Raw genomic sequence first — 13,728 nt, 5'->3', positions numbered from 1 at the left:
TTATTATTATTATTATTGGAATTGCAATTCTAGGACTCTAAAAGTGCTGGAGAGCCAACGTCCAAGTGGGACCTTTAAACTGGACACCCCACTCTCGCTTTCTCTCTCCCTCTCCGCCCATTAGTCCTATGATCCTGACACATGTCCCTGGAAGAAAAAGATGAATGAATGCCCTGGCTGCCTGCTCATGCTTCTTCAAAGACGACTGGAGATTAGGAAAAGCAGCGCTGGAGGAATAACAGAGGCGAGGAGGAGGAGGCACAGATGCAAAGCGTTAAGGCCAGCAAGCGTTCTTGGGAGATTGTGATTGCTTTTTTAAAAAGAGAGGTAAGGTAAAGGTAAAGGGACCCCTGACCATTATGTCCAATCATGGCCGACTCTGGGGTTGCGACGCTCCTCTCGCTTTCCTGGCCAAGGGAGCCGGCGTACAGCTTCCGGGTCATGTGGCCAGCATGACTAAGCCGCTACTGGCAAACCAGAGCAGCGCACGGAAATGCCGTTCACCTTCCCGCCGGAGCGGTACCTATTTATCTACTTGCACTTTGACGTGCTTTCGAATTGCTAGGTTGGCAGGAGCAGGGACCGAGCAACGGGAGCTCACCCCGTTGTGGGGATTCGAACGACCGACCTTCTGATCAGCAAGCCCTAGGCTCTGTGGTTTAACCCACAGAAAGAGATGGCCTTTATTCCTCCTGGGACTGGGAGGAGTCCATCTCAGGGACCCACCAGGAAGAAGAGGCTGTATTTGAAGTCATCCAAGAGGCGTCTCCTGCAAACGACAAACAGGATGATCCGGTTTGGGATCAGCAGCTGAGCAGCCTTGGCTTGTTGATTGTCCCTCCCAGTTCTGGCTGGCTGGTGAACAAATGCAGGTGTGGAAGAAAAGGGTGAAGAGGCGAAAGAGAGGAATCTGATGGATTAGCAGAGGGCTCTCCTTCCTGCGAGGTTTTTAAGCAGAGGTTGTATGGCCATCCTTCAGGGATCCTCCTTTTTTATATGTATAATTTTTATTGAACGATTCCATGTTACAAAAAACACCACAACCACACTACCACCACACACAACCGAGAAATAAAAATTACATACATCAATATTTAGTTTATTTGTTATTTACCGTCTTATTTCCTCCCAAACATTCCATACAAAAACACACATATGTACAGACACACACACACACACACACACACAAAAATTGATAATGAAAGTAAATATTTTTCCCCTTTTACCTTACAAAATCTTTTCACCAATTTTGACTTCCTGTCAAGTCCCTCCGCATATGTTTTATCTTACAATCGAATGTACACAAAACAACAAACCTTTCTATATAAATTTTCCAATACATTCTGAAAACATAATAAATCCTTAATTGTTATCCGCCTCCTTTTACTTCCTTTATCACTCGAATGCTAGCAAGAGTCAAAACTATTATTGTATTTTTGAACGTATCTTCTAGCTGTCAGGGATCCTTTGGCTGTCCTCCCTGCATCACAGAGGGTTGGACTAGATGCCCCTTGAGGGTCCCTCACAACTCTATAGTTCTGTGATTCTGTCAGCCAGTGTAGGCAACAGAGCTAGATGAACCAAGAGCCCGAGACAGCGCAAGGAAATTCAGCCCAGGCAACCAAGTGCAGAATGACCGCTTGGCAGCCTGTCAGCAGATTTATGGATTTATACCCAAAGCAAAATGGGGAAAGGAATAGCATCGGAGTGGATCCTTACTCTGCCTTCTGCTTTTATCTCCAGTGCTATACCCAAACACTGACCTCAGGGTTTCTCAGTTAGCAGGTATTTCATGCCACTGCCCACATCAAAAAGAACCCACCATTCTACCCGGACACTGAGGTCCAGGACCGAGGGCCTTCTGGCGGTTCCCTCGCTGCGAGAAGCCAATTTACAGGGAACCAGGCAGAGGGCCTTCTCCGTAGTGGCACCCGCCCTGTGGAACGCCCTCCCACCTGATGTCAAAGAGAACAACAACTATAAATAAATTATTATTATTATTATTATTATTATTAGTGTTTCCTAAGCTGACTAAGGCTGCCCTTGTGAGTAAGCTGCAAAGAATTAATCAGGATTCACATTCACATATGATGAATAGGATTGTCCTGCAATTCGCTCTGTTCCCTGGGTCCACGTCACATGTTATGTGTTTTTAGTGGTGCAAAAGGCTCTATGTGTGCACACAGTCAATGCATTATGGCTGCGCATCTCACACAGTGACAGCATCCGGGATTGGCCACAGCTCCCTGCTGCCAGGAGTTGGAAAAGCCCATTAGTCAAAGGGTCACAAATTAAGCGGCCCTGTACTTCCCTACAGAATGTCAAACTTCACCCTGCAAGGAGAAACATCTCCTACTAGATCAACTGGATGGATCTTAGAATCCCTTCCAACTCTTGTTAAATCCCTCCTATCTGTGCTTCGCCCTATAAAGACATAACAATCCAGAATGCGGCAGCCAGACTTGTGACTGGGGGTGGCCGCCGAGACCACATAACACCAGTCTTGAAAGACCTACATTGGCTCCCAGTATGTTTCCGAGAACAACTCAAAGTGTTGGTGCTGACCTTTAAAGCCCTAAACAGCCTTGGTCCAGTATACCTAAAGGAGCATCTCCACCCCCATCATTCTGCCCGGACACTGAGGTCCAGCTCCAAGGGCCTTCTGGCCGTTCCCTCGCTGCGAGAAGCCAAGTTACAGGGAACCAGGCAGAGGGTCTTCTCGGGGGTGGCACCCGCCCTGTGGAACGCCCTCCCACCAGATGTCAAAGAGAAAAACAACTACCAGACTTTTAGAAGACATCTGAAGGCAGCCCTGTTTAGGGAGGCTTTTAATGTTTAATAGACTACTGTATTTTAATACTGTGTTGGAAGCTGCCCAGAGTGGCTGGGGGAACCCAGAAAGATCGGCGGGGTATAAATAATAAATGATTATATTATTATAACAAGAGACCGATTCTCTAGTCCAGCATCCTGTTCTCACATCAGCTAGCCAGGTGCCCATGGGAAGTCTGCAGGCATGACTTGGGTGCAACAGCAGAGCTCTCCCCACCTGTAATTGCTAGCAAGCAGCTTTCAGGTTCCAACAGTGGAGGGAGACCATAACCATTTTGACCAGTAACCACAGAGAGCCCTCTCCTCCTCCGTGAATTTATCTAATCCTCTTCTAAAGCAATCTAGGTTGGTGGGCATCACTGTGGCAGGGAGTTCCACAGTTTAACTCTGCACTCCATGAAAAAGTCCTTTATTTTGTCTTGTACCTTCCAACATTCCAGCTTTATGACGGAGAGGAGGAAAATTTTTCTATGCACATTCTCTGGGCCGTGCATAATTTTATAAACTAATCTTGTCCCTCCTTTTATGCACCATTTTCTTCCTGAAATAAAAAGCCCCCCAAATGCTGCCGCCTTTCCCACTAGAGGACTTGCTCCATCCTTTTGGCCTTTTCAGTTGTCCTCTCCTGAACCTTTCCCTGCTCTACAATAGTGTTGCTGTTGTTGTTGTTGTTGTTGTTGTTGTTGTTGTTGTTGTTGTTGTTGTTGTTGTTGTTGTATTTTAGGTGCAGCAACTACAACTGTACACAGTATTCCAAGTGCAGTTGTGCCATGGATTGGACAACAACATTATGATATCTTCCTTTCTATTTACTTGTTTATTGAATTTATACCTCACCTTTCACAACAGCTCTGTGAGGTAGGTTAGGCTGAGAGTGAGCGACTGGCCCAAGTTCACCCACTCAGCTTCGTGGCTGAGAGAGGATTCGAACCCCGATCTCCCAGGTCCTTGTTCAACACTCTAACCACTAGGCCACACTGGCTCATATGTGGACAGAACGCATGGGGCAGATGAAAGAATGAGGTGGCCTTAGGGATTGCTAGCCGAAAAGAGGCCTACCCAGGGCCGTCTTATCCATAGCCACTAGGGGTGCGGGGCACCTGGGCGCTGGGCTCTCAGGGGCGCCAGGCTGAGGGTCCAGGGCCCAAGAGTTGAGTCCAGGGGAGCCAGGCAGATCTTTGCACCCGGGTGCCGCATATGCTTAAGACAGCCCTGGGCCCACCTGTGTCTTTTGCCCCTCTTATTTGGGGACGATTGAGGGCAAAGACTTCTTCCCAGCTCCAAGGTCTCAGTTGGAATGCCAAGCCTTGCCTGAGAGGCAGGAAATTACATTAAATTATCTCACTAACGTGTTATTGGATGCTCTCAGAGTGCTCCTTTCCCCCCACGGCCCACCAGGTTCGGAGGAATTAATAAAGAGAGATGGAAATTAGACGAGGCGCAATTTGCTTCTCTAATCGCAGCGCCAGGAGAGAAATTGCTATGCAGCCAGAAAGGACTGCCTCGCTTCCATCTCCCTATGTTATCCACCTGTTTCTCTGCTCCAGGTGAGCACCAAATCTGGACCAGATCTGCCTTAACCTTGCTCCAAGCAGTTCTGTCCCAGTTGCTATCTATGATGTAAAACAATATGACGAGGATGCCAGCCGCAAGCCGCAAGAGGTACTTGAGATTCATATACGCTGCGTATGTCCCTGGTTGAGAGGGCAGACAACCTGTCGGAGTGGGATGACTGGACATTTTCTAAGACAGAACGCTATTTAAGTGTGAGAAACGTCACACGTGGGGAACATGTGGAATTGGAGGTAATTTAAAATATTCGGCGCGGTAACATCGAAAGCGAAGGACACATCGACATCGGCGAGTGGAAAGCCACTTAAATAAAACTACATGAATTTGGCAATAATTTGGTTGTAATTTGTAAAATCAATTTTAAAAATTGGGGGGGGGGGACACCATGTGGAACTGCCTGCCACAAGATGAGCCACTGGCTACGAGCTTAGACCCATCTGCTGCTTGGGGTTGATGGTCATTGCTGTCTGAAACACCATGTTTGTCAAAGGCTGGGTCCTGGGTGAATCAGAAGCAAAAGCGAAACTTTCGAATTCACAGCCACACCTCAAGATTGTGGAGGCATCTCGTTGGCTGATGTAGGAAAGAGGATGCTGGACTCAATGGGCTGTCGATCTGTTCCCACGGGAGAGTTCTTATTGCAAGAGTAGCCCTGGCATTTTTGTGGGGGGTGGACCATAAAGAAGGCAGATCGCCAAAGAATGGATGCTTTTGAATTATGGTGCTGGAGGAGATTCTTGAGAGTCCCATGGACTGCAAGAAGATCAAACCGATCCATTCTGAAGGAAATCAGCCCTGAGTGCTCACTGGAAGGACAGATCATGAAGCTGAGGCTCCTATACTTTGGCCACCTCATGAGAAGAGAAGACTCCCTGGGAAAGACCCTGATGTTGGGAAAGATGGAGGGCACAAGGAGAAGGGGACGACAGAGGACGAGATGGTGGGACAGTGTTCTCGAAGCTACCAGCTTGAGTTTGACCAAACTGCGGGAGGCAGTAGAAGACAGGAGTGCCTGGCCTGCTCTGGTTCAGGGTGCCACGAAGAGTCGGACATGACTAAACAACAAAGAGCATCCTTGCATGGAGAACGTCCCTGTCTGATCCCTGGGTTATCCAGGTAAGGCTGGCAATGACCCTGAAACCCTGGAGAGCCGCTGTTGCCAGTCTCAGAATACTGAGCTCAATGGAGCAGCTCTCTGACTCAGTTCAAGGCAGCGACAATATTGAGAATGTGCCAGAAGACACAGCCATGATTTTATCAGCTGATGAGGAAGAGCAGGGATGTTCCTGTCTTATCAGAACAACACGCCAGGTAAAAACAGAACAGCAAAGAGCACCCTGAGGAGGAGGAGGAGATGAAGAAAACAAACCAGCCCTGGGCATGCACAGAGTGTCTCTTCATCGCCACCCAGCCAGATCTGTAGGGAGAGGCCAAATCTCTGGGCTTGCCAGCTCTGTCTCATTCATTCCAGCCAAAACCAATTTTCTGTTCCCTCCGTGCAGGTGGAAAACGACAGCCAGCAGCACTCACCTTGAGAAAGCAGCCGAGTCCTCCGGGCTAACGTGTTTTGCTCGCCCCCCTAGCGCAGGAAAAGGCCCATTCTCAGCAGGGCAAAGAAGGGCTCCGGAGCTCCTTGGCGCAAACTCTGAGCAGGAGTGTGGGCGGCTGGCTGGCTGGCTGCTTGTCCAGGCAAGGCGGCTGCGACTTCCTGGTTGCATCTACCCAGAGCCGCTCCAAGATCCACCTGCCTTGTCTGCAGAAAGGTGAAAAGAGCCACAGGTGGAATTTGTCCTGACTTACCAGGAAACGAAAATCACCGTCTGCAAAAGGGAACCGGTGAAAGTCAGAAAGGACTAAGAGCTGCTGCAGGAAATCCCTCTCCCGGGACTGAAGGTGGATGGGCAGACCTGACAAATTTCGGCTTCTCTTCATTTCTTATTTTCTGTTTCCTGAGTTCAGTTTCACACCAGTTCGTGATTTATTTATTTCCAAGTCCCTCGTGAAACTTTGTCAGCATCTAGTGCAAATTTCTCCCAGCTGCACACATTTCGCAAAGCAATTTTGCCTCAAAGCATTTGTGTTTCGACAAGCCTGCTGGGATGTTTAGAAAGCTGCTGCGGATTTTGATCTGCTTTTAGTCAGCTGTTATTTCGGAAAGTTTTAAATTACTGCTGTTCTTTTTCCTTATCGTTTTATCTCTTTCATAAACTGCTTTGAGTGTTTGGGGGGGGGGGCTTTTTTGCAATCAAGAGGCATATAAATCTTACGAAGTAGATAAAAATAAACAATACGGTGCATGCTGGTTTCACTAACATATGCATTTTTATGCACACTTTGCTCCAGCAAGTGCCCTTTTGAAAAAGTTGCATGTTACTCGGCAGGAGAGCTGCATTGCAAAATTCATTTTTTTTAAAAAAACAATATTTTTAAATTAGATTTTACAATTTTATATTCAGTCAACATAATGACATCACATAATGGAAAAAAGCAAAAACAAAAAACAACAACAAATCACCCCCTTATCTCTCCCGCCCTCCCATCCCAAGGACTTGCCCCCTTCTGTTTTTTGGTTTTTTTTGATACATTTATTCCTTCTGCTATTGTTGTTCTGCATTGCAAAATTCAGAGATGTGTGAATTTTGATGGGTGGCTGTGCCTGGGTTTGCAAAGTTTCAGAAAGTGCAGATTAGGGTAGGGTCGCCCTTAAAACACCAACTGAATCTCAGATTCATCCCTAACTGGAATCAAGGCAGTTTCCCAGTAAACACCAGCTGCGTTTTGAAAATGCGCCGTGTTTATTTACCCTACTATTTATTGCGTCTTGGATGTCCCCAGGCCCTCTTGGGATTTTGCCTGTTTTGCAGGCCTTTAGCAGCTGACCACAGGCAGACATGGAAGGGACAACGCTCACTTTGGAGGAGGGGGAACTTTGTCCCTTGCATTCGACTTCTTTGATTTTGCCAAAATAAACTTTTAAGAATACTTAGGGCTGCGGCTTATTTCAGTTTCCCATTTATGATTCTGAAGGTCACCAGCAGACGGCCAGCATATTGCAGGTGCAACTCAAATGGGACACAAGAGAGCAGGTGTGGCATAGTGGTTAGAGTGTCAGACTGGGACCTAGGAGATCAGGGTTCGAATCTCCACTCGGCTGCGAAGCTCCCTGGGTGTCCCATGGCCAATTACTGCCTGTCGGCCTAACCTGCCTCACGGGCTTGTTGTGAGAATTAAATGGAGGAGAGGGAGAACCGTGGAGGCAGCCTTGAGCTCCTTGGAAATGCAAATGCAATAAATAATAATAATTGCACACTGGAAATTTAGGTTTGCATGATTAAAGCCCAACACTCTGTCACCCTGGGGCAAGAAATCCGCTTCTTTTTTTATAAAAAAAATGGGCTTTCTGCAGCTACGAAAACGACAGGTGGATGCTCTGAAAGGTCTGGAACGAACAAATTATTAGCAGGGAAACACATAGCCATTGTACAAGCAACTCAATGAGTGTCAGTCAGTGTGCAACCTCCCCTCAAATAAATCAGGAAAAATGCACACTAATGATTGGACATTCTCTTACCTCCAGGTAAATGGGTCCGAACTCCAATGTCTAAAACTCCTGGTAGAGGAAAGGGATCTAGAGATCACGCTAAGGGTGGCCAAATTCTGTGCGACTGCCATAAAACTTAGGGAACAAGCTGTACTACCAAAATGATAAAGGTTTTAAATTTTAGGTTATATTTTAGTGAGCAAAATTGAATGTATATTCCTAACTGCTGTTAAATCTGAATTGTCTCTGTAAAACCCAAGTGCAACTCAATGTATTCTTGTTGTGTTTTATGATTTTTCTGATACTGTAAGTGATCCGGAACTGGTCTGTGACCGTAATAATAAAATTCAATACCTCCAGGTAAGCTTTGTGGAAGCAAATTGAAATGCATTCGCCTTCCAGAGGAATTTGTGTGCAAAAAGTGCATTTTCTTCAAGCAGCCGCAGGTATTCAGCCATGAGGCAAGGCCAGTATTTGCCTCTTGCAAGAAATGCAGTGAGTGGCAGCAGTGGCGTAGCGTGGGTTGTCAGGACCCAGGGCAAGGCAAGTAATTTGCGCCCCCTAACCCGTGGATTTGCGCCCCCTAACCCTAACCCCCAGATGTTGCGCCCAGTGCGGCTAGCCTCCCCTGCACGCCCCACACTACGCCACTGAGTGGCAGGCCTTCTGCTAGGAGCAGGATCAGTAAAAAATAATAAAAAATTTGAAGTGTCAGTCTTGTCTCATACCTACCTGCTCCAATGCCTTCCTTGGAGTTCTGTATACAGTGGTGCCCCGCAAGACGAACGCCTCGCAAGACGAAAAACCCGCTAGACGAAAGGGTTTTCGGTTTTTCGAGGCGCTTCGCAAGACGAATTTCCCTATGGGCTTGCTTCGCAAGACGAAAACGACTTGCGAGTCTTGCGATTTTTTTCGCTCCCCCCCCCTTTTCTAAGCCGCTAAGCCGCTAATAGCGCTAATCCGCTAAGCCGCTAATAGGGATGCTTCGCAAGACGAAAAAAACGCTAGGCGAAGAGACTCGCGGAACGGATTATTTTCATCTTGCGAGGCACCACTGTAAATCCTCTCTGCCGACAGATCATAGAATCGTAGAATGGCAGAGTTGGAAGAACCCAAGAATCATTTAGTCCAACCCCCTGCATTGCAAGAAGTTGCCACCTTTTTCTGATAGGGCGTCTGTGCTGGAACAGTGGGACCTCGGTTATCGGGCATCTCGGAAGCCGAACAATTCAGAACCCGAAACCCACAGCTAATTCTCCCCTGGTCTCTTCACTGGCCCAAATAGGACTAACTTAGCCAGCTAGTCCTGGTGATCATCTAATGTTTATTGGATGGATTTCCCCCCTAAATTGATTTTTGAATTCTGAATTTATTGTTGTTCACATTTTATACTGTGTTTTATGCTGGGTTTTTTGTTGCATCAATTAAGTGTTTTAAATTTGTTGTTAGCTGCCCTGACCCTGGTTTTCTGAACCGGGAAGGGCGGGGTATAAATAAAAAATTATTTATTTAGAAACCTGGAACCAAATGCTTCCGTTTCCGAACGCGCCTTGGAAGTCGAACGGCTTCCAAGGCGCATTTCTCTATTTTCTCCACTGAAATTGCTGACCACCCATTGCGCCTCGGTTGTTGAACATTTCAGAAGTCAAACGGTCTTCCAGAACGGATTACATTCGACAACCGAGGTCCCACTGCCACAGCTTCTCGCAGCACCAAAGTTTGGCCAGGAAAGCTTCCCTCTTCACCTTTCTGCAAAGGCAGGTAATTGAGATTTCTGCAGTCGCTAATGGCAGGCCTACTTACCTGCCCTTAGCTATGTACACCACCCCTGGAGGAAATGCAGAATAAAATATGATTAATAATGCCTGGTTTCCCAAAACCCAAACTTTAAATTCAACAGATTAATGATTTGACGAATTAGTCGAATGCCAGGCAATTGATTGAGCTTTGATGTGATGGCAGTCCAGATCTCACTTTAACCAGCTTCAAAGCCATTGCACAATAATAATAATAACAAATTTTATTTATACTCCGCCCTCCGCAGCCAAGTCCGGGCTCAGGGCAGCTAACACCAGGTAAAAACAATTGATTAAAATACAACCTTAAAACAAGATTTAGTACAACATTAAAATGCAGCCTCATTTCAGTAGGAACTCAAATCAAAAACTTTTTGTTGATGAAAACGTCAAATCTTCACCAAGGCTAACTATCCAGACTGGTCCTACGTGGGCCAGAAAAAAGCCAGGGAAGTCCCCAAATAGGGGTTCCAACACAGAAGGAGAAAGGAAAAAGGAATGAGGGGAAGGGGATCAAGTTGATTCCAAGCCAAAGGTCAGGCGGAACAACTCTATTTTACCAGCCCTGCGGGAAGAAATCAGATCCTGCAGGGCCCTGGTCTATGAGACAGAGCGTTCCACCAAGTTGGGGCTAGTGTTGAAAAGGCCCTGCCTCTGGTTGAGGCTAATCTGACTTCCTAAACGCCCGGGACCTCTAGAGTGTTGCTATTTATGGACCTTAAGGTCCTCCGTGGGGCATATCGGGAGAGGCAGCCCCGTAGGTACAAGGGTCCTAGGCCGTGAAGGGCTTTAAAGGTCAAGGAAGCACTTATTTGCACGGTGATGCTGAGAGCCTGTTACTCCAGGTACCCATTTGCACTTCTGCTACGCTTGCAGGTAGGGTTGAAATTAGGTGCTTAGCTACAGCCAAGCAAACAGCAAGCAGTTTCACGTCTGCTTCGCAACGTGGCACGAGGGGGTGAGAACTGCCATGTGCATGTAAGCTGATTTCTCGGAGGAATGCGCAGCTGCCACACCCATGAAACTGTCAGGCCAAGTCAGACCGGAATGAGGAATCCCCCGGGGGGGGGGTGAGAAAGAAACTCTTGCCAGTGAGACAGGGGAGGGAGCTCCTGCCCCTTTCATTTATTTTTATCTGTTTCATAAAATTTATATACCACTTTTTAAAAAAAACTGTAAAAATTACTTAAAATATTCAAGCAATTAAAACCAGCTATAAATAAATAAATAAAAACACATCAGCATTCTAGCTATGTGGTTCAGCTTGTATAAGTGAAAATGTTTTCAGCTGCCTCCGAAAAGAATCCAGTGCCTAATGTCAAGAGGCAGGCAGTTCCAAAGTCACCAGGTTAAACAATCGATTTCTTACAGATGCAGAAGGCAAACGGTATTACATGTAACAGCACCAGTTTGGGAAGCCAAGCATTTGACTGGAGCCAATAGGCCTCAGTATATCACAGTGACTTGATATTATCATTGTTAATTTAATTTAATTTCTATACCACCCTATATCCAAAGGTCTCAGCTTGCTGTTAGAGTCCAAGCACAATCCAAGGCCCTTGTTTTTAACCTATAAAAGCCTAAATGGCCTGAAATCAGAGTCCCCCCTCCCTCCCCAATATTTTTTCCCTCTACATCAGGGCTGGGCAGAAGGAGAATTGGGGCTTCTTGGCAGAATGGTGATTCACAGGAGTTTATCAAGGGTCTGTGATTCCCAATTATTTAGCAATAGCAACTGCAGATATCTCCTCACCCCAGCCCTAAATTATATAGCCGAGTAAGATTGTCTTCCATAAACACGGTTTTAACAATGAGTCCGTAAGTGACTGTGGAGGCCAATTCTGGATCCACACGTCCTTCCACAGTGGGGATATTGGTTTCCGGGCGGGAGTTGATCACGGTGTGGATTTGCCAAGCGTGCCTTCCTCTTAGCACGTTTCTCCCTTGCGTCCTGAGTTTGAGTGTCTTCAATGCCCATGACACCTTTGGTAAAGGCTGTTCTCCAACTGGAGCACTCACAGACCAGTGTTTCCCAGTTTATACTACATTTTTCAAGATTTGCCTTGTCTTTAAATCTTTTTCGTTGACCACCAGCATTATGCTTTCCATTTTTAAGTTTGGAATAGAGTAGTTGCTTTGGAAGATGATCATCAGGCATCCGCACAACATGACCAGTCCAACGAAGTTGGTGTTGACGATTACAGGGGTGGGGGCTACACAGATTTGTGTAAGGTCTGCTCAGCTCTGGTGCTAAGAACAACTTCCTTGTTATATTTTGTTCATTCTAAGAGTATGTCTGCTACATCCAACTCCACATTAGTGAAACTTGGAGTTGTCGTCTACTATATATTTTGGAAAGTTGTTTTTCCAGGTGTCCATTCTCTTGCGATATCATTGCCAAGCTGGGCTTGAGGGTTCCTGAGGTTTCCTGTTGATGTTGGGACACCGGCCGCCATTTTGAATCAAGATGGTGGTCCAAAACGTGACCATGGCGTGATTTCAGCTGATTTTTGGAGCGAATGGTCTGAACTGCGCCAATTTCAAATTAGACACGAGGGATCCCAAGGTGAGGGCAGCAGCTTCTGTCAACGTTGGGACGCCAGCCACCATTTTGAATCACAATGGCAGCCCGAAGCGTGAAAATGTTCAGCGTTGAAATCCCTTCGCCAAAAAGATGGTGCTTAATGCTCTTCTAAACCTTTAGCCTAAGAGCCCTCTGCAAGTGAAAAACAGACTAATAATTTCATTGTCACCTCATTAGAGCTCTGTAATTAAAGGCACATTAAACTCTCTCTTTTTTTTTTAAGTCAGACATCGCCACAGGATGAAATATGTACCCACAATACCCCAAGCTAAATCATTTAGGTCTGTAGTCAAGGGCAGTAAATTACTGTACGATAGTTAATTAAATAGCAAGTGAGAGAGAGAGACCTTCAGATTTTCTGCCCTATTCCTCACCACAGCAAGTCTTAGCCATTTATTTAATTCTCTAACTACATCACATTTTATTTCATTTTGAAACATTAAAGCAGAAGCCAGAGGTTAATTTCTTCAGAGAAATCTGCTCCAGAGGTTCAAAATCTACACAGAAGTCATGGCTCCAAGTTTACCTCTCAGTCTGAGTAAGGATGGGTGAATCTGACAATTTCATTTCTTCACTTTTCCAGCCTTAAATTCAGTTGTTCGTATTTCTACATCAGGCTTTTTCTTTTTCTTTTTTAATGTCCTCAGAAAACCAACCAGCATCCTAGTGTGAATTCCTCCTACAATGTACAATTTCATATGCGGTTTTGCCTAACACATACATTTTTGCAAAGCAATTTCCCCCAGTATTATGTATGCTATTTGTATGCTATTTCCACCAATATGTGCATTTTCCCCCTCACACGCTTTACCCCACTATATGCATTTTTATATTTTTTACTTGTCTGGAGAACCACACTGCAAGATTCAGACAAGTGTGAATTTTGAAGGTGAGCTGTGCTTTGTTTTGCATATTGTTTTGCAAAGTACAAATTGGGTAGGTTCACCATTAAATGGGAACTAAAGGCAATTCCCCCCCCCCATCCCAGTCTATGAACTATACAGGAGCCAGACAAACTTCAAACAGCCTATTTTGGGGGGAACATTGCGTAAAGAGTGCGTCCTACTGCTTCCCACTAACCAAAGGTGACCTGTTTGTTCAGCATCCGTCCTGATTTGCTTGCAAAAAGCTTGGATTATAGCCAGTATTTTCTGAGCATTTGTTCTTATTTGTTTATGGAGAGGTTATATGAAAATAAGCATTAACCCTGATTTGCAACTAAGTCTCCTGGCTAATCGCTCATTCCACACTTCTCAGTGCAATTTCCCCATTACCTTTCCAAACTGCAACAAGTCTGATTCTTTTTTTTCTGGTGGATTTGTTGCACTAGGGCAACAGTATCTTGTTCTTTTCATAAACCACCTTGAGGTTTTCTACGCTCAAGCGGTATTTAAATTCTATTC

The 13,728-nt window shown here is 45.8% G+C and overlaps 1 protein-coding gene and 1 long non-coding RNA gene across 3 annotated transcripts in view; one reads left to right on the top strand and one right to left on the bottom strand.

Moving 5' to 3' along the window:
* LOC309338078 overlaps positions 1-13,728 on the top strand; it is a 102,117-nt gene that overhangs the window by 64,290 nt on the left and 24,099 nt on the right. The gene's annotated exons all lie outside the window — the stretch shown is intronic.
* The window catches only part of LOC309337893 (uncharacterized protein), a 68,684-nt gene that overhangs the window by 37,473 nt on the left and 17,483 nt on the right, over positions 1-13,728 (bottom strand). Inside the window, exon 2 of one of the 2 annotated variants that reach the window (XM_081854880.1) lies at positions 5,935-6,157. In XM_081854880.1, the coding sequence (XP_081711006.1) occupies positions 5,935-6,122 (188 nt within the window). In that variant the 5' untranslated portion in view covers positions 6,123-6,157. Of the gene's footprint in view, positions 1-5,934; positions 6,590-13,728 lie in introns of those variants that run through there. The other variant, XM_081854881.1, reaches the window with a different exon arrangement.

This window comes from Podarcis erhardii (assembly GCF_964252035.2).
Source record: "Podarcis erhardii genome assembly, chromosome: 3".
NCBI classification, from domain to species: domain Eukaryota; kingdom Metazoa; phylum Chordata; class Lepidosauria; order Squamata; family Lacertidae; genus Podarcis; species Podarcis erhardii.
The sequence above is the reverse complement of the archived record's forward strand: the minus strand, read 5'-3'. Positions and strand labels throughout refer to the sequence as shown.